Source organism: Thermobia domestica, chromosome 5 (genome assembly GCF_964235325.1).
Source record: "Thermobia domestica chromosome 5, izTheDome1.hap1.1, whole genome shotgun sequence".
Taxonomy (NCBI): Eukaryota; Metazoa; Arthropoda; class Insecta; order Zygentoma; family Lepismatidae; genus Thermobia; species Thermobia domestica.
This window is the reverse complement of record NC_137458.1, coordinates 29,220,607-29,242,149: the sequence shown is the minus strand read 5'-3', so window position 1 is coordinate 29,242,149 and position 21,543 is coordinate 29,220,607. Positions and strand designations below refer to the sequence as shown.

The 21,543-nt window shown below is 37.9% G+C and overlaps 1 protein-coding gene across 1 annotated transcript in view; it reads right to left on the bottom strand.

Annotated features, from left to right (window-relative positions):
* Window positions 1–16,623, bottom strand: part of LOC145685024 (serpin B6-like) — a 56,193-nt gene extending 39,570 nt beyond the window's left edge. The window contains exons 1-2 of the mRNA XM_081757365.1: window positions 16,596–16,623; window positions 1,692–1,810 (exon numbers count right to left, since the gene is read on the bottom strand). Of these exons, the coding sequence (XP_081613491.1) occupies window positions 1,692–1,810; window positions 16,596–16,614 (138 nt within the window). The 5' untranslated portion in view covers window positions 16,615–16,623. The remainder of the gene's footprint in view (window positions 1–1,691; window positions 1,811–16,595) is intronic.
* Between the last annotated feature and the right edge of the window lie 4,920 nt (window positions 16,624–21,543).

The following is a 21,543-nucleotide window of genomic DNA, read 5'->3' as shown; positions in this document are numbered from 1 at the left end:
TAATAAAAGAATGCGTTAGAAAAATGTGAGGATTTTGTAATATACTTCTGTAGTCTCGATGAATAGACAGACAACTCGCGAAAACTAAATGATACACGCAGGGAAAGAAACACGTGTTTTCTAACTCCGTAAACTGGTTGTCCAGGTTATCTTATCAGTATTTGGGAGAGTACTTTCTTGGTTTGGTCTTTCGTGTTAAGTGACATATTCTTTTACTTCCCCTCCTTCATACCATATAATTATGTTTGTACACCGTAATATTACCATGTTCACATTGGAAATATAATTATTTTGTTACTTCCTCATTTCGTTTTTAGTCGGACCGGATAGCGGTGTGGTCTAGAAAGCTAGACAACCGACATATTGGGTATCGTGGGTTCCAATCCCGCCTCGGACATGTTTTTGTTACTTTTCATTGTTATCTTTCTCTTTCATAGTGATTCGAATCCCACTTTGCACTCCTGTATAGCCTCGAAGCTGACACAGAACGTAAAAATGGCATCACTCAATTTCGTTTCTCAAATGCATCAATATTTTGTGACACTGCTGACATTTTGCTATGTTATACTATCTGTGCTATGCATTTGAACTAAATTCATAGTATGAGACCTAGATTCCTTTATTACCATCTGTTGCCACATATCAGACCTCTGCATTGTACATTTTCAGCACACGTAGCTCCAATAGTGTGTAACACTGTACCACTACACTTCGCTGCTATGTTTAGTGATAATAGTGCATTTTAAATCTGTGCACACTTGTATACGGTGCTATTTATAATAAAATATTTTTATACTTAGTTGGCAACACTGCTTCACCTATGGCAACACTGTTTATGGTTTTCGATAGGATTTTTTGTTCTCATTATATTGTGTAACTTTTGTTTTGATTGCTTTAACGGTTTTCAAGATATATACTTTAAACGTACAGATATAATTCTTTGAATATTCAAATTTTGAAGCCCCCTAGCTCCTATCCTTCTGGGCCATAGCACCTTAAATTTTGCTCATGTTCATGTCTCATTATGCTCTATCAGATGTGCTATGTGGCAATTAGATTTTAGCGACAACTTGTGGGACCCTCCCGTGTTAGCAACGAGGGAACTCATAGGAGATAACACAACATTCACTACCAGATTTCACAATGGGCGTTCCAGGATGTGCTCCAGCAGTGAATGGTACATTAATATTGGAGGGAATGACGTTGAAGGAGATAAATCTGAAAAACTTCCAGAAGCGATAAGTACCATTATATTCAGGAAGTTCAGATCCTTTCTGGACAGACGTCGTCGTACGTAATAAAAAGTACACTATTAACTAACAAATTGTCTCAATTATTATTCATCTTCTTCTAACGATGAAATCATACTCCGAACAAGGATACATGAAACTTACAAACAACATATATACTTCAACATATATACTTGAAAAATCTTCTAGTAAGGGATGCGCACGAGACGAGTCGAGACAGGATTTTCCTGACGAAATTCGAGTCGAGACACGGATCTTCCAATAGAAAAATATACATTTTTCGAGTCGAAACATCACTTTTACAGTACATTTTCGAGACGAGACAGCCACAAATCTTGTCTCTTTCACATCCCTACTTCTAGTTTAGTAATTCCTTTCAAAACACATCAAATATCGACAAATTTAACAACCGTGCGGTAACAAAAAACTTTCCATACTCACCATTAACAAATGAATGGCAAAAGAGTTTGCAGCATCTCGTAATTGTGTTGCATCCTGATTCTCAGAAACTGTTGATAGACGTTGAACTGTTGGTGTTTTTGCTGTGACTGCAGAAAGCACTGAAACAATGGAAATTAGGTGTTTGGACTATATTCTATAATAATAATAATAATAATAATAATAATAATAATAATAATAATAATAATAATAATAATAATAATAATAATAATAATAATAATAATAATAATAATAATAATAATAATGTACGCATTAAAACAACGAAAACTTAGGTGTTAAGAACTGCTCTGTTGGATAAATATCAGAATAAATCCATATCAGCTTTTACGTATATTCGGAATAATGTGGTAATAAAATATTGAATACTTTGTTTAAATTATTTGCTAACAACAGGACAAATCTTAAAGAGGTTTTTCTGTTGTTTTGAAGGGGCTGAATACGTCACACCTGTAACGTAAAAATATATGTAATTGATAAGCACGATTGATATATGAACAATGCGTTATTATTGTGAAAAATTATTAAAATGTGAACGAAGTTTTGCAAAAACTTTTGCAAGTTACGCACCGACCAAAATTGACTAGGTTTACAAAGATCCTGTGATTCTGTAATATGAGACGAAAAAGTTTCGATTCTTCTCTACAGCCTGACGGTGGAATGATTGATCACAATGATCTTCAATTTTAACTAAACTTTTGATCAAAAGACTAACGTTGAACTTGAATAGTCTTAAGATTATTGTCAGATATTACTTTTGGCATTTAATTGCATTAAAATACAAGGTGTTCAGAAAGTAACTATGCAGTTCATAACTTTCCGTATTTCATTTTCCATAAACAACTTTAAACAACTGAAATTAAGTCGAAGCTAAACTTTAATGTCATGTAAGTTATAAGAGATGCCCGAAGTGATCCCCTTGAACGTAAAGACACAGTTGCACACGTTTCTGCCTGTTCTTGAAGACATTGTGCAGAACATCGGGAGTGATGTTATGAATGTGACGTATCAATGGAGCTTGGAGTTCTTGTATGGTGTGCGCATTGTCTTCATAGGTCTTTCCCTTCAACATACCCCATAGAAAGTAATCCGGTGGAGGCAAGTCGGGTGAACGCGGAGGCCAGTGTCCTCGAGAGATGATGCGGTCACCGAATATGATCTGTAAAAAGCTCATCACCTTGTGGGTGGTATGTGCAGTCGTCCCATCCTGTTGGAACCAGGCATTCTCAATTTCGTCTTCATTTAGTTCACCTAGGAAGAGATCCAGAATGCAGGTGCAGTACCGTTCTGCATTTATGGTGTCCTGAAAGAAGATGAACCCAATGATGCGTTTACGAGTCACGGCGCACCAAACACCAACCTTTCGTCATGCAGTGGAGACTCATGAAATTCATGCGGATTATTCGTACTCCACACACGACTGTTCTGATTATTCACGTAACCGGAGAGTTGAAGCCATGCCTCATCCGTGAAAAACGTTTTGTCAAGAATCCCCTCACCATTGTCCTACAGGAAGGACAGGAACCAGTTGCAAAAGTTCACACGTGCCGGGCGATCGGTGTCTCTCAGTTCATGCACGGATCCGACATTTTGTACAAATACATGGATAGTGAATTCCGGAGAATCTTGTGAGCGGAACCTACGGACACGTGGGCCTGCTGAGCTAGTCGTCTAACCAATTTCTTTGGACTGTGCAGCATCACGTCTTATACTCCGCCACCTTCTCTGCGGATGTGGCTGTGGATGGACTACCTGATTTTAGAGCATTATGAATGCTTCCGGTCTTTCGAAATTTGGTGATGAGGTTCCGCACAGCATTACAGTTAGGCATCTTTACTCCTGGGAACTTTGCTGCAAATGTAACTTCTACTGCTGAGGTAAACTTGTCTCCACTGTGTAACACTCCTTGTTCAATCGTCAGCATGGTGACCTAGATCACAATAATGTCACACATGACGTTGGTCTTCAATCAAACCGGAGCTGTGAACAAATACAAATACCTGGTCAAATATGGTTCAAATATGTTAAACAATGGAAAATGTATTACTAATTGACAATCATAACTGTCATCACTCAGCACACCACAACATTGCACTGCATAGTTACTTTCTGAACACCCGGTATAACTAACAAAATTATAAGATTACTTTGTGATATACCTATCATGGAAAACACATTATAATAAAGTGTTGAATTACTATTTGAATTAATCATCATAGCCTACGTTTTATGAAAGACTGTGCTGTGACACGGTTTTGACCTAGAACCGTTCTTACTGGAACATCCATTATTTCATTAATACTTTATGCCTCATGCAAGATAATATCCACTCAGATTCAGAATCAATCAAAAGTCTTAGACACACAAAAGGGCGTTTTAAGCAATTTTCAATTCTTTTAAATACGAACTCTTTTTTATAGGAGAAAAATCCATTTTTATTTGTGTTGCCTTTCTCTTGTTCATTTATTTTGTATTTAATAGACACTTAATAGATAAATAGACATAAATAGATACACAAGTAGATAAATATTGAGTAAATAAATTTATAAAATAAGATTTATTATTACGACCCTAAAAATTAGGTTACTCAAATTATATATATTACGTATTAATCTTTTCACTGGCGGGGTGAGGGGGACATGTCCCTTCCAATCTTGGAACTGGGGAACTGTCCCCTTCAATTAGGGATGCCCAAGAGTCAAGTCGAGTCGAGATTTAGGTCTGTCTCGACTCGTCTCAAGAAACTGTTGTCTTGCCTCGAAAATATGTTTCTGTCTCGATTCGACTCGAATTCGAGACTAGACATCTCGAAATTCGAGTCGCGTTAAAATATACTCACACATCAGCCAGAACATTATGACTACCTACCTACTTGTCAGTATGTCCACCTTTGGCACGGGTAACAACCGCAACGCGTCTTGGCATGGACGTAATCATCCTTGGTAGGTCGCTGAAGAGAGTTGAGAGTTGGCACCACATGTGCACACACAGGTCACCTAATTCCCGTAAATTCCGGAGAGGGGCGATGTGCTCTGACGTGATGTTCAATCATATCCCAGATGTGTTCGATTGGGTTCAGATCCGGCGAGTTGAGGCACCAGTACGTCACTTGGAACTCGCCCCTGTGTTCCTCGAACCACTCCATCATGCTTCTGGCCTTGTGACATGGTGCATTATCTTGTCGGAAAATATCACTACCGTTGGGAAACATGGTCGTCATGAAGTAGTGTACGTAGTCTGCAAGCATTGCGAGACACGCCTCGGCCGTCATAGTGCCTTGCTCGAGCTTCATTAGACAAATTGATACTCACGTGAATGTTCCCCAGAGGATAATTAAACCGCCGCCAGCTTGTCTCCGTCCCGCAGTACAGGTGTACAATCCAACGGTCTACCACTGCGCCAAGATCCAGTGGCGATGGTTACGTGTTCATTTCAGTCGTAGTTGCCGATGTCGTGGTGTTAACATTCGCACATGGATGGGTCGTCGGATGGAGGCCCAGCATTAAAAATGTTCAGTGCACTGTGTGTTCAGACACCTTGTACTTTGCCCAGCATTAAAGCCTGATGTTAGTTCTGCCACAGTTCGCTGCCTGTTCTATTTTACTAGTCAGCCCTGCGTACGACGTCCAACATATGTAATGAGGTGGGGGCGCCCAACCCCTCGACGTTTGGACGTCGTTTTATTTTGGTTTCGTCATTTGTTGAAGACATTCACCACACCACTCCTCGAACACCCGAATAGTCCTGCAGTTTCCGAAATTCTCGTGACGAGTCTCCGTGCCATTACAACCTGCCCTCGGTCAAACTGAGATAGATCGCACGCCTTCCCAACTCTACACATGGCCAGCACTCTCACTGATACTGCATGCACCGTACGTGTGTCTGACTAGCAGGCATTCCTCGGCAGTTGACACTGCTATCGCCTGGACGAGTTTATATCGATAGTAGGTAGGTAGTCATAATGTTCCGGCTGATCGGTATATAATAAATAAATCTAAAATGTAGGAAATTTTCAACATTCTGATTAACTTGCAGGAAATTTCACAAGTTGTGACAAGACAACGCACTGACAAGACAAGCAACTGACTTGGACAAGACAACGGATAATTGATGTAGCTCTGTTGTGTTCGTGGGAACGAAAAAACAATAATTATAACTATGCTAAATTACACTGCCAATTGCTCATTCAGAGAATTTATGAAGTTCACTTTATCGCAATAGTTTTATACAAACTAGATAATCTATTATTATTATTATGATTATTATTATTATTATTATCTTTGAAGTACAATCAAATATCACGACATTAATTATTAGTTTTAATTAACTGAATTGAGTTCAAAATTAAATCTTGATCTCGAAAGATTAACTATTAAGTTTGTGCGATCTGTACCTTTCTAAAGTAATAAATGCTGGAATTGGTTTCAAGGCTGTTTCTGAGTGAATACTTTCTTCAAAATAATATTAAAAATTATAGAGAGATTTTCAAGACATTCGAGTCGAGTCGAGATTTTTAAGAGCAGTTTCGACTCTACTCGACTCGTGTCTCGACTCGAAAATTCGAATCGAGATATACGTGTCTCGACTCATCTCGAATTTTACAAAGTGTGTCTCGTCGAGTCGAATTCGAGTCGAGATTCGAGACATGTCTCGATTCGTGTGCATCCCTACCCTCAATAATCCGATTTGAAAACTGTTTTTTGAGGAGAAATGTTATTATTTGTGTCCGATTACCAAAAAAAAAAAAAAAAAAGCGAAATAAAATTGATGACCCCCAGAATAAGCCTCTAATCTGCCTATCTCTCAATCTTGAAGACAACTCTGCTTTCCTGATTCTCCATAGCTTTGTTTTTCAATTTCATAAATATTTCAAACATCGCTAAAAGAAATATTATGGGAACGGTCTTACCCGTCCCCCAGAATGTTGAAGACAAATTTGAACCGCTTTATCTTTCAAGTTATAAATGAGCGGTTCAGTTAAACATAATGGTATCTTACATTTCCTAAATTTCGAGTAAATTAGAAGAGAAGTTTGATAATTTCCAAGTAATTCAAGGAATGACACATTCCAAACAAGCTTTCCCTGCCATCTGTAGGAACATATCCGAAATAAAACTATCTACATACTCTTCTATGATTCGATCACAACCCATTTCACCTAATAACTCAATTTAATCGGAAATGGTGTTTATCATTATGTTCACCAGAGAAGCTCAAATAACAAATTTCCTGTAGTATTTTATAGACGTCAATGTTGCGAATTCCACAGTCCATTATGAACTGCTTCAGTTGATAGCTTCCCACTTCTTTATATTATATCCTAGAAGTATCTGAGATGAAGTCTGGTTTAACACTTCGTCAACATGAGTCTCGATTTCTCCGAACAATTTTCGATCTCGTTGTCACACCTTTTCCAATTCTGGTAGCTGCGACTGAACGTATGATAGTGAACATCAATTGTAAAGGTAATCAAGAAAGTTCTGTCGTTTTTGTGGAGGTCTGTGTTCAATTGGCCTTCACACCGTAAGTTGAATGCGAATGGAGATAAGGCGAAAGTCAGTTGTTGGTTTGGGTATATCCAACATACTAACTGGTTGTGGCAGTTCAGTTACACAGTGAACTTGCGTAAGGACAGAGTGGACATTGCACCTCCACAGAGCGTCATAAGGGCGTGCATGCTGTACGAGTTTAAACTGGGGTCAAGCGCTGCTGCAACGGTGCGGAAAGTATGCCAGGCCTTTGGTGAGGGTGTTGCGATTATGCAGACAATGCAGCGGTGGTTTAACAAGTTTAAGGGAGGTGACGAAACACTAGAAAGACGCACCACATGCTGGAAAACCAACACATGTACAAAATGAAGATCTTCAGGCAGCAATTGAGGCAAACAGTGGCCGGACATCTGAGAAATTGGGACTACAATTCAGTGTGCGTGGACAAACCATTTGACAGCACCTCCATCAACTTGGGAAGCACTACAAGTTGTGTCGATGGGTCCCACATGATTTAACTCAGAGCCAGAAGGCAATGCGAGAAGACATCTATGTTTCTCGTCTCGTGTCTCGTCCGAGGAAGGAGTAATTTCTTTACAGAGTGTTGACATGTAATAAGAAGCGGATACTGTACGAAGCTTCACGGCGCCGTTATCATTGGTTAACATCCCATGAACCGGTCTCAAAACAGCCGAAACCAGTACTGCATCAGAAGAAGGTCCCCCTGTGTGTTTGGTGGACTGGGAACTGCTACCAGCTGGTCAGAGCATCAATGGAATTGTGTAATGTCAGAAGTTGAGCCGTGTTCAAGAAAAACTGAAAACTTTGGAGCCAGCACTTCTGAATCGCAACGAGGTTCTCCTGTTACAGGACAACGCTAAGCCCCGCGTGGTTAGGATGAACCGGGACACCATTCTACGCCTTGGATGGGAAACACTATGCATCCGCCATACTCCCCGGACATTGCACTGTCCGATTATCATCTGTTGCATTCGTTGGACAATCACCTTAGAGAACGCCAATTCAAATCTCTAGTAAGAGGTGCAAAATGCACGTGATACCTTCTTCGCTTCACGACGCACCAAGGTCTACCGCGATAGAATCCATGGCCTTCCAAAACGTTGGCAGAAGATCGTCGATGCTGATGGTGACTATTTTTTAATCTTCCAGATGCGTCTTAGGTGATATATTGAGTTCGATGGTGGTGGGTGTAAAAGCAACAGAACTTTCTTGGTGATCTTTATATATGAAGATGAAATAGATTCCACTAATGTAACACTGTACTTATTTCTTTTCTTCTATTCTTGAAATAGAGCTAAGGTTTTGTATCTCCTAAGCCAGAGGTTCTCAGTGTGGTACATGAGCCGTTATTAGTGGTGTGTATGACTTATAGTGGTGTTAACAATTAATATGTTTGGTGGTACATCAGTAGGAAAGGTTGAGAAGTTCTGTTTCAAATGCCCAAACAAATTACGTGCAGTACTTGCAGTTTATATTTCTTACCAGAATACATACAATCGAAACCGATACGGTAAGTAGAGAAAATAGACCAACATAAAACACCGATATTTCCATTATCATTGTTTAGTATTGTATAGTATTTCAAAATATTTTGTTTCTCTTGATCAAGTTCCTTCATATCTTTGTTGTTCTGTAATATTGTGGATGGGTACTTATTCCTTTTTAGTTCTGTATGCAATGTATTTACTATCTACCTGACTGTAACACATTTTGTAGTTAGTATCTACTGTCACAACATTATTATTATGCCAATATACAAATAAAATAAGTTTACACCATGGTAGTGTCATTTTTTTCTGTTTGCTCAATTCCTACAACAAATATTTAATGTGTATATCCAATCTATTAAGTACTATGTCATAAAATAAACCGTGTAACGTGTGTTCCTGTCACCACGGCATGGCGCGTCCTCAGGTTGCGGATCGACGAGAAGGCCTCTAGATATAGAGGTTAGCTGCGAATATACTGAATAAGCAGTCGCGAACAGACGACTAGGAGTGGTCCTCCAGCTTGGGGGTTTGGGTAGGGCTAACAACCTCATCCTGTAATAAAAAAAAGCACTTGTTCAGAAATATTCACAAAAGCCTCGGACAAGGACTGATAACTTGGCACGACCTCAGCAAAAGAAAATGGACATGAGATTTGGAACATGGAATATTAGGAGTCTTTATAGGGCAGGCGCGTCAAAATCAGTAACGAGTGAGTTAGAGAAATACAGGATGGACGTAGTAGGAGTTCAGGAAGTTAGGTGGGATGGGAATGGATCTGCGAATTCCGGAAACTTTACGTTCTTTTACGGGGAAGGAAATAAAAGTCACCAGTTAGGAACAGGGTTTTTCGTTCATAAACGTATATTACCAGCAATTAAACGGGTTGAATTTGTTACTGACAGACTTTCTTTTATTACTCTTAAGGGACGGTGGTGTGATATTAATGTTTTAAATGTACATGCCTCAACTGAAGATAAGGATGGCGATATAAAAGACAGTTTTTACGAAGAAGTGGAACGGATATTTGACCAACTCCCGCGATACCATATGAAAATTCTATTAGGGGATTTCAACACGAAGGTAGGACGAGAGGATATTTTCAAACCGATTATAGGGAACGAAAGTCTGCATAAGGAAAGTAATGACAACGGTGTTAGACTCGTGAACTTTGTAACATCCAAAAACCTAATCGTGAAGAGTACAAAATTCCCACATCGCGACATTCATAACTACACTTGGACATCACCAGATGGGAAAACACATAATCAAATTGATCACGTTTTAGTAGATAGAAGATGGCAATCTAGCATAATTGATGTCCGGTCGTTTAGAGGGGCTGATTGTGACACTGACCACTACTTGGTAGCAGCGATAATACGAGAGAGGTTATCGTTGAATAAAGGTAATATCCATTGTCCGAAAACAGAGAGATTCAATTTAAAGAAATTAGAAGAGAGCCAGGTAAGAGAGAAATACCAGATTGAAGTTTAGAATAGATTCTCGGCTATAGAAGATTCGGAGTGCACTAGTGTTGAGGATACCTGGATTGAAATTAGAGATAGCATTAAAATTTCAGCAAAAGAAAAATTGGGGCACGCGGAAATACGTAGGAACAAACCATGGTTCGACCAGGAATGCATAAAACTAGCATAGAAGAGAAAACAGGCAAAATTACGCTGGCTACAAAATCCGAATGAAATAACAACAGAAAATTTCGCAGATATCAGGCGGCAAACTTCCAAAACTTTTAGAACAAAGAAACACGATTTTCTGAAAGCTAAAATTATTGAACTTGAAGATAATAGTAAAAATAAAAATATCCGGGACATGTATAAGGGAATCAACGACTTTAAGAAAGGCTATCAACCTCGTGCTTATATTTTAAAGAAATCTGACGGTACAGTTCTCACTGACACAGATAGCATCTTAAATAGATGGAAAGATTTCTTTGACAACTTGCTTAACACACAACCAAAAACTAGTTTGCGTGGAGAAAAGGAGATACACACCGCAGAACCGTATATTCCAGAACCCAACCGAATAGAAGTAGTAACCGCTATAAAGAAATTAAAGAAACACAAATCTCCGGGTGTAGATAAAATTCCGTCTGAGTTAATTTTAGCTGGAGGCGAAAAATTGTGGAACAAGATACACAAACTCAGTCTCCTTATCTGGAACAAGGAAGAATTGCCACAAGAGTGGAAAGAATCAATCATTGTTCCAATTCACAAGAAAGGCGACAAAACTGACTGTAATAATTATCGAGGCATTTCTCTTCTGTCAACATCCTATAAAATCTTTTCAAATATTCAATTAGCAAGACTGACCCCATACGCAGATGAAATTACTAAAGATTATCAGTGCGGATTTAGACGAAATCGATCAACTATCGACCAAATATTTACCATTCGCCAAATACTCGAAAAACAGTGGGAATACATTATCCCGGTGCATCAACTATTTATTGATTTTAGAAAGGCGTACGACTCGGTAGGGAGTGAAACATTATACAACGTTCTTACAGAACTTGGAATACCGAGAAAGCTAATTAGATTAATTAAGATATGTTTAAATGAATCCCAAAGTAAGATTCGGGTAGGAAAATTTTTGTTCACGAGCTTTCACGTCGAAAACGGCCTGAAACAAGGAGATGCGTTGTCGCCATTATTATTTAACTTTGTTCTGGAATACGCATTAAGAAAAATCAAAGATAGCAACCAGGGCCTAGAGTTGAACGGTATTCACCAGGTTATGGCATATGCTGATGATGTAAATTTAATAGGGGATGATAGGAGAACAATAGAGAGAAATGCAGATATCTTATTAAACGCTTGCAGGGACATGGGTTTAGAAGTAAATGCAGAGAAAACAAAATACATGGAAGTGCGTCGGAACCGTAATACAGCAAATTATAGATGCGTTAAAATATTAAAAAATACTTTTTGATAAAGTGGATAGTTTCAAATATCTAGGATCAATATTAACAGACGAAAATCATATCCACGAAGAAATTAAATGTCGACTACAAGCAGGAAATTCGTGTTACTATTCGGTTCAAAATCTCTTGTCGTCGCGAATTCTGTCGAGGAATTTGAAGCTTAAAATATACAAAACGATAATCATGCCTGTTGTTTTGTATGGCTGCGAAACATGGTCACTTACTCTGAGGGAAGAACATAGACTGAAAATATTTGAGAACAAGATCCTGAGACGAATATTCGGACCCAAGGGGAACGGGAATGGGGAATGGCGGAAACTTCATAACGAGGAACTACATAATTTATACAGTTTACCCAACATTGTTAGGGTCGTCAAGTCTAGGAGGCTTAGGTGGGCGGATCATGCAGCTAGAATGGAAGAAAGTAGAAACGCTTTCAAAGTCTTGACTGGAAGACCAATCGGAAAACGACCATTAGGAAGACCTAGGCGCAGATGGGAGGACAATATTAAGATGGATCTCGCAGAGATTGGAATACAAAGTAGAAACTGGATGCAGTTAGCTAAGGATAGAAGTCAGTGGAGAGCTTTTGTGAACGCGGCATTGAACCTCCGGGTTCCATAGGCCATAGAGTTAGTTAATTAGTTAGTCATAAAATGAATAAATGTATTAAAAAAGAAATGAAAGAACGTTGAATCCTTAGAAGTGCATTAGTTATTTTCTGTTCATTGATGGCCAAAGGGAAAATGCAAGCAGATGACCAGGGAAGAATTATGGATTGATAATGTAAGAGAAAACAGCGGAATCCCGAGAAAATCCAGTCAAGATACTGTCCACCAGAAACATTGGTACTATTCTAATTTTTAACAGCCTTTTCTCTCTCTCTCTCTCTCTCTCTCTCTCTCTCTCTGTCGAGAGAGAGAGAGGGGGGGGAGAGAGAGATAGTAGGTGGATATATATATTTACACTTCTCGTAGGAAACAAACCATCTTTTTTACTTGATACCACAAGCGACTAGTAGCGACTTATACAGTATCCTGATACAAAGTGGTATGACGAAATTATGTAGCACTGCAAATATCTTGAAAACCAGTTGTGCAAGATGGATTATTTTCAAAATATTGAAAATACCTTCATCTAGCAATGGTTCGACAACTGTTCACAATGGTGTTTCAAATATAAATAACCCTTCACTATTTCACTCATGTGATCCCAGTTCTCATTGTTGGTATCTCATGCGCATGTGTGTATGTGTGTCTGTTTATATGTGGCTACTAGCAGCGTTCACCCCGCTTCGCTGCGGTCACCCTGGAACGCAATAAACTTTGTTACTTAGATAATTTTTACTTTTTCGCTTTCAAGTGATATGATAAAAACCATAGAAGAATGTTAACATTATATCGCCTGTCATTTATGTTAACCCGCCGAGTGACACGGTCATGTGGGTTGCATATAAATACGGTTAGATTTAGCTATGATGAGCTAACAAAGGATTTGTACGTTATGGACACTTGAATGGTCAATTATCTCAAGACACTGGTAATTAAAAATTAAAGTGATATGATAAAAACCATCTAGGGTCCAAATCCTAATAACCCCCCAAAAATAAAAGAAATTGGTTCAGCCGTATTAGCGTGATGAGGTAACAAAGGATTTGTGCGTTCTCTTTTATATATATAGATAACAAACATTTCTTCAAACACAAAATATTTTAACAACCGGTTCTAGCAAACCGGCTGAATACCACCACTGACCATAAACTCACATGGCATGAAATCAAATCAAAGACCTTTCACAACTTGAGCTGAGCTCTCCATACTTTTAAAATAATACCCATAATTCCAAAATGATATGTTTTTTATCTTCTCACGTGAGTTTGTTCGAGATATGGCAACATTGCTAAATTCATAATGCAACATTGTTCTAATACACATTCCGTCTTTACAGAAGAAATTCATAAATAGCGCATACAAGAACCTGTCATGTTAAAATACATAGGAATCAAAGTTATATTATAAAATACTTCATGTTGCAGTGTTGATTGCAAATGCAAACAAAAGAGTATCTCGTGCGTGGTGTTCGTTCAATTTCTTAGACACCCTAATACTTTCGTTTATAAGGGCCACGATGGTACAAAAACAAGATTAAAAAATTATCGTGTGTGTTCTCTGAAGTTTGGACTCAACATGAATTCAACTTAACAGATAAAAATAACAACAGTATTAACGTTTTACTTAATACCATGCTAGTCTAGGACTAGCTCGGGAGAGTAATACTCCCGGAAGTGGAAACTAAATACACGGTTCTGATTGGCTGGAGCTATCCGTTTGTTGGCACGTAGCCTACATATAGCACAAATCAAACACTAGCTGCTGTCGGTCATCGTGGCCGAGCATGCTAACCCTCGCTTTTGGCGTGAGTTCAAACACGGCCCAAGGATTTTTTTTTTTTTTTGTTTTAAATCATAACACTTTTTTCATTAAAATAAGGTGAAAATAATACTCAAAAAAGTGATTTACTAACTTTTGTGCAGATAAGTAGTAGTAGTATGAGGAGAAGGAGGAGGAGGAGGAAGAAGAAGAAAAAGAGTTGTAGCAGTACACTGAGAAAAAAATTGTAGGTGGCGTACATAGGTTACATTTGTAATTCCTGTAGTTTTTGGACTTAACGTACAGCAGACGTATAACTAAAAACCGCATGTTTTATAATACTTTCTGTATAAGTGTTCCATCTATACGTACTTTCCGTATGAAACAATGGAGGCGGTCACGATCTCACATACAAATGGACGTATGTAACATATAGCTGTTACCGCTGTCCGGAGAACGAATTTTTCTCTGTTTAGTAGTAGGAATGGGTTAGAAGCCCCGCAGAGCTCGTTTTGTTCCACTCGACCCCCATGATAAAAGTTTTGTGACCAACTTAAAACAGCTGGCTAGGGTAGCGCGCGAAAAAACACTTCCGGGAGTTTTACTCTCTCTAACGGGTTGTGCTAGTCTCAGTTAAACTTCAGAAATTCACATTCGTTTCTACTTCTCCCCCCTCTTGTCCTTCATCCTCCGTCACGATAATCAACATTGTTGTCACAGTATATACCGATAAAGTTAGTTGGGTTCAAGCATGATGTTTGAAACGTATAGGCAGTGTCGGACTGAGCCTGTCAGGGCCACGGTTGCAAGATCAGTTTAGCGGCCCTACATATATATTTTCAAATGCAATATGCAAAATGTGTAATTATCCTAGCTTTACTGATAACATAAATTCAATTACTAATGTAGAAAAGCGGCCTCATTCTGTTTGCTCTATTGTAAATTCAGGCTATAATGATCATCATAATTGAACGAGAAATGGCGGATGTGCCAAGTTTTCTAAATGCTATTTCTGTTGTAACCTTCGGGAAGGAGCCCTTAAGGTATTAGGAGTCCAGAAGAGAAGAACTATAGTTATCCTTCTCATATCTCTGGGAATACTCAGTGACGTGCATTTGATGTAGGCCCGAATTTCGTGTATATACTTACATAAGGATTAAAAATTTATATCTAAAAGAATGAAGTTGAGGGTGGAATCCCGGCCGGTAATCCGGCCCTCTGGCCCTTGTCACTCCGAGACTGTGTATAGGTATGTCTAAAATTATTTCTCCCTGAAATAATTCACCATTTCTGAAATAATTCACCATTAATGGGTTATACAGTCAAATGACGAGCGACTTCGGGTACAACTGCTTGGTCGTGAGTCGATTTAATGTAAGTCAAGCCAGTAATAGCCTACTATACAAAACAGTATAAAACACAATTTTGCTCACTCGTTAGCTAATGATTTAGACTGCGGTCACACTGGATCAAAACTAGCTGTTTTTATATACGTAAGTGGTTTTTGTTTCTAGTATAATCTTGGTAGCTTTCTCATATTAATGATACAGGGTACATTATGAAAGTAATGCGCATGATTTTATTGTGACGCGACTATCCATGGCAGAACGGCAAAATCGGTCGGATGATGTGGTGGAGGGACTGCCTTTTCAACACAGCCGGTCGCCAGTATGTTCCAAACAGTGTGAGCAAGAAAGATTTGTCTCCGTGTGAAGTGTTTTCTTCGAGTCTGTAACATGGCGCAATGGTGCGTTCGCTTGAACAGCGATACGCCATCAACTTTTACGTAAAGCTTGGAAAGAATGCCACCGAAACATTTCAGATGCTTCAAGAGGCCTTCAAAGACGACTGCATTTCAAGGTCACAATCCGGGAGATGGCACAAGGCGTTCAAGGAGGGCCGGAAGGAGGTCGCTGACGAACCCCGTTATGGACGCCCAACAACGGCCGCAACCGAAGGGAGCGAGGAAATTTTGCTTTCCGACCTCGATTGAGCATCCAGCCAATTCCTAACACCCTACGCATATCCATATTTGTGGTATATGAGATAGTGACCGAGGATCTGCAATCATGACAATGCCCCCAGCCACACGTCCTTCATCGTTACCAACTTCTGGCCCGGAGCAACACCCAGGCGGTCCCCATCTCCCTTACAGTCCCGACTTGGCTCCGTGCAACTTTCTTTCCCGACTAAAGAGACGGCTAAAAGGAAGGCACTGGGAGATCGTGGAAAACATCCAAAAACATGTTACAACGTTCCTGACTGATATTCCCGTCGAGGATTTTCAGGATACCTTCCAGGCGTGACAGGCACGTCTCCGCAAGTGTATTGATGCAGAGGGAGAGTATTTTGAAGAATTTTAAGCATTTGTACCGATCAGATCAAAAAATTGTTTTTTCCCATAAAATGCACAGTACTTTTATAATGGACCCTTATAGCTTCACATTATATTATTACTATTATTATTCCGCAGAAATAATTGAAGATATAAGATTCATCAGTAAATGCATCATAATGAAATCTTAAATACTTATTAGTTTGAAACTTGCGTATCAACTGAAAATAAAATACAATCGCCTTACCTAGAAAAATAAGTTTCATTGTTTTAGTGTTGGCTCCAAGTAATTAGTTATAAATAATACAAAGCCAACAAAAACCTGAAAATAAAGTAAAAAGTCTGAAATAATTAACTCACAAAGAAATTGCAATTAGTTATATAGATTATCATAAAATGCATACTTTTACGAATTGATGCGTCTTTAAGACAAGTAACACGATGAAATAAAATCAAGAAACAATGATAAAGAATTAATGAAAATAGAATATCACAAAATTTATAAGAAAAACAAATAAACACTAGCAACTCTACATGTAATGTACGGAGTTACAAAGCTCAAAATTTTCTTGAAGACCTACTTATAAAATACTTTCCAAATAAACAGGTTAAAATTAAATTAAATAAGAAAGTATCTAGGACCATGCACAATATGATATAGGTCAATGGTACATCGAAATATATATATTTTTTACTCTTTCCCACTACAAGTAAATCAATCGTAATATTATTAAAATTATAAACTACTTTTAACATTTATCATTTATAAATTATTTCGAGTAGAAATACTGTAATTAGCAAGCTAAATATAAATTAAACTTTGATGGAAATTTTAATTTATTTCCAAATCTTTTTGAGGCTACCTGAAGAGTGGCCTATACTAACTGCAAAATCCGAACATCTGCTCTGGTCTATATTCGAGGTAAGCACAACCAATCGGACGTTGGATCCTCTGCAAAGAACACGTAACCACTTACTCATGAAGAAAGAAAAAAATGAAAATGAAATCTAAGTTTTACGTCCCACGGTTATGCCGGTTAGGCTAAAGGAGACAGTGATAATGAGAGATGAGTGAAATGGTGGAATGAAGAAAGTGGGAGGAAACGGGAGAACCCCGAGTTAACCCACGAGCACGGTGTTTGTCTACCACAGTCCACACGGGGCGAGCTGGGATCAAACCAGGGACCCCAAGCACCGGAGGTGAACGCTCTACCAGTGAGCCACCGCGCCCCCTTACTCAGGAAGAGTTGCTAATATTGTTATATGCTGCATTTGATCATGCCTTACACAATTACATAGCTTGTAATTTGGTTTTAATATGCATTATGATAATAACATAAATTGCTATTTTCATATGTTCCTTAGTTCCGGTGAAATTGAGTTAGTAAGTGAAATGGGTAAGGATTGAATCACAGAATGGCATGTAGGTAGTTTAATGTCGAGAGTGTACTTGTAGATAGTGAGAAAGTTTCTTTGATATGTGTCATTGCATTGAATTGCATTAGAATGTTGAATCTTCTTTTCCAGTTTAATCGAAAATTAGAAAATGTGGCATATCATTGCCTCGCCGAGACGTTTATATAGCTATAGGAGCACTTCGGGGAAACAATGGTGTGCCACTTTATCTATCTATAAGTAGTGCGGCAATTAGGAAAAGAGACTAACTTTTTCTGTGAACTAAGTTGTGGTGCTTGGAAATTGGTGATAGTAATGAACCTTGCAAGTGACCTTGAGAATAGGTGCAAAAATTTCCAGCTCTACCCGGTGGACGGCAGCTTAGTACGTAACGAGGCTAAATATAGACTGGCTTTGTCATATGTGGTCACATTTTCAGCAACTGGACACAGATTGAATATCAAGCTTCGTGTGTGCTCAAAGAAAATCCATGGAATCATTTGAGATGTTGTGAAGTATTTATGGGAACAATTGCCTTTTGTTGTTGTTGGGTTTTGGAATCGGTATAAGAGGTCCAGAGCTGGCAGGAAATCTACAAAATGATGAGCACCCAGGCCCAAGTAAAAACAACTACAATGTTCGACAAAGTTCGGAATATCATTTTAAATGACAAAAATGCAAGTGACAGGAAAATATCAGGTTTCACGCAGTGAATAGTGTCACTGTTTGTCAAATAATAGCGGAAAATTTAAAGAAATGAAAACTGTATGCACCTTTAAATTTTCATTGCCGCCATTCCTTAACGAACGAGGGAAACTGTAAAGTGTGCATCGTTGCCAAGACTCATGGCCGCTGCTGAAAAATAGGCAAATTTACACCAGATCAACATTGAAGAGGACAAAATATGATCCGGAAACCAAGTGGAGAAGGGCTGAATGAAGGAGCTTTGATTCACCCGAACCACAAAAAATTAACCAATCAAAATAAAAAATCTACACACTTCTCATTGTTTTTTGTACAACGGCAAAAGAATTGTTTACCGAAGATTTGTACCCAGCGGTCATACTATTACTGCGGCATTTATATTGAAGTTCTGACACATCTAATGCAAAGAATCAAATGAGAGACCGAAGTATCATACTGGCCTGTACTACAAGCTGTTGAATGACTCTCAGCACACAACTTAACCATTTTTTCGTGAGTTTTTGTTGTAAAAAGTGTTAGTAAGTTCTGACATTCTGTATACTTGCCAGATCTTTTCCCCTGTGATTACGTTCTTTTCAATCGAATTAAAATCACCACTGAAGGATGGTCGTATTGCTGATCCTAGATTTAGTTGATACTTTGAGATTTGATAAGCGCCTTGCACAACAAAAGCAAAAAAAGAATATACGAGTAAATATCCTCTTTCGGATATGACAGTAAGGTTAATTTCCCAATTTCCCTAGGAGTATATGTATTTAATATTACTAGGTATGACATGACTATTATTGCACTATTGATTGGTGTTCGAATAAGACTTAACAGCAGATTTGCTAGCACATTGTCGTCATTCTTTGAATCTTGTACATCCTTCCTTTATTCCATGAGAGTTCGCTAGGAAACAATAGAACTATAAATTGCTGGACCGATGGAAAAAGGTCGATTATTATTAGTGTTGTATTTACAGCCAATCCTTCTATCCAAAAGAATGAAAGAAGTAATTTATGAATATATTTGGTGCTTCTCGTTGGTACATACATTTTAATTCAATATCAATTGCTGCAGAAAATGCGCAATTACGCAAATAACATCTTGAGGCCATTTGTAGCTAATTTTTGCAGTATATGGAGCTACTATACTTATTTTTAATATTCACTTTTTCACACACATTACAACTGATTCTAGTATGTTTGGTACTTCGGACAATTGCAGGACGTTGCTGTTCGATAATTATAATTATTTGCATGAGCTTAAGAAGTGTGTCCATGCTTCTCACAATGCTTTAGAGCAATAATTTCTTAAAGTTAATAAAAGGCAATAATTTCGAGAAAATTATATATCTATATCTATATCTATCTATCTATCTATCTATCTATATATATATATATATATATATATATATATATATATATATATATATATATATATATATATATATATATATATATATATATATATATATATATAATACGGACTGAAATGTAGTATTGTACGAACATAATGATGATTTCTCACTCCACTCGAATGCAAAGTAGTATATGGGATTTATAGAAACAAGGTTTTATACTTGTACAAGAGAAAAGGTAGACAGCATACTATATATATCTTTCTTCGCTTATCTTTGTGATTCCTATACGTTTTTAAAGTAGTATATAGTAATTAACAAGGATTACTTATGTTTAATCTTAAAAATGTAAAGAAGTTTGTGTTATTAGCAGCGACGTATGCAAGTTAAACTTACGTTAATTTTAGGGATAATTTTAAAAATGTCATTATAATTTATCCTAATATTGAATTTGGAGTTCCCCAAAATAGTTAGGACAGCCCCGAAATAAATTCTTGTGTATGTTTCTGATTATTACTACTGAAGCTTAAACATCCTGTAGATTATGAAAAAGATATCAAACTTAAAATGTAAATGTAGAGTGCAGAAATATGTCTTTAGAACTTCTCTTTTTTAACTCAACGTTAGATGTAGTAATTTATTCACAAAGATCACTGTTTCCGTCTGGGAAAGAATAAATGCCAATATAACAAGAAATCTTACAATCCCAATAATACGCGTATCGTGTAACAGTGACAAGTATTAAAAAAACCTGGAAATACTTTATAATAGGTCAGAACACAATAGAAAACTCCTTTTAATTTGCCAAAGGAGCATTATCATTCAATTAGTTTCAACGTAGATTCATCAGAGGTTTAAAGGCCAATCTCCATTTTGGGCTAATGGGTAAAGCTGTAGACCAGTGATTTGTAATCGTGGGTTCGAATTGCCTCAGTGACAAAAGTATTTCGTTGAGCTTTTGTAGTTTAGAAAAAGTTGTCAATAGCATTTCAGAAGCGTTTCCTCATCAATATTAGTTATTTTACAGTAGTTGAATGAATAATGGAACAATGTGTACATATTTGGATGAAGTAATAGTCACTGTGTGAGAAATAATTTCTGAAACCACGTTCTAGAGAGCTGTTAAATTCAATTATTCCTCAACAAAAGGATGAAGTAATGGAGAGGATTTATCAAGGTCTCGTGCGTGTTAACTTTAACATCGTTTCCATTGAAAACTCCTAATTAATATATAGTAAGTTATTTTTAAACATGTTATGTATGCATATTTATGTGCGTCACTTACGTAAGGTACAAAATATTATTAAAACGCACGATTTGTCTTGTACTTTGTGCTTTAAACCAGCAGAATTTACTTGTTTGTTTTTACAGAGGTTGTTCAGCCTACGTTTGGTCGATTTCGTTCCTTCACCCTCCCGGGCAGAATGGACTCACCCGACATGGCTCGTGGCGTCCTGCAGCATTGTGTAGTGGCTTCCTGGGAACGGAGTTGTTTTTCCGCGCGGACGACAATAACGCACAAAACAGGACCATTGTTGTGAGTGTTGTGTTAAATTTGTTTGCAAGTGTGTGGGTTTCCGCTCTGTGACCAAAATGCCGCCCAAACTAAGCCGGTTTTGGGAAGACTATGTTGCGGCTCTTTATGACGCCCACTATAGTGTTCTTGTCATTACAAAACAGTGCAAGAAGAATGGTTGCAACATCAGTTTAAGTGGAAAAAAAATGTTATTGAAGAGTACAAGGGCAACCAAGC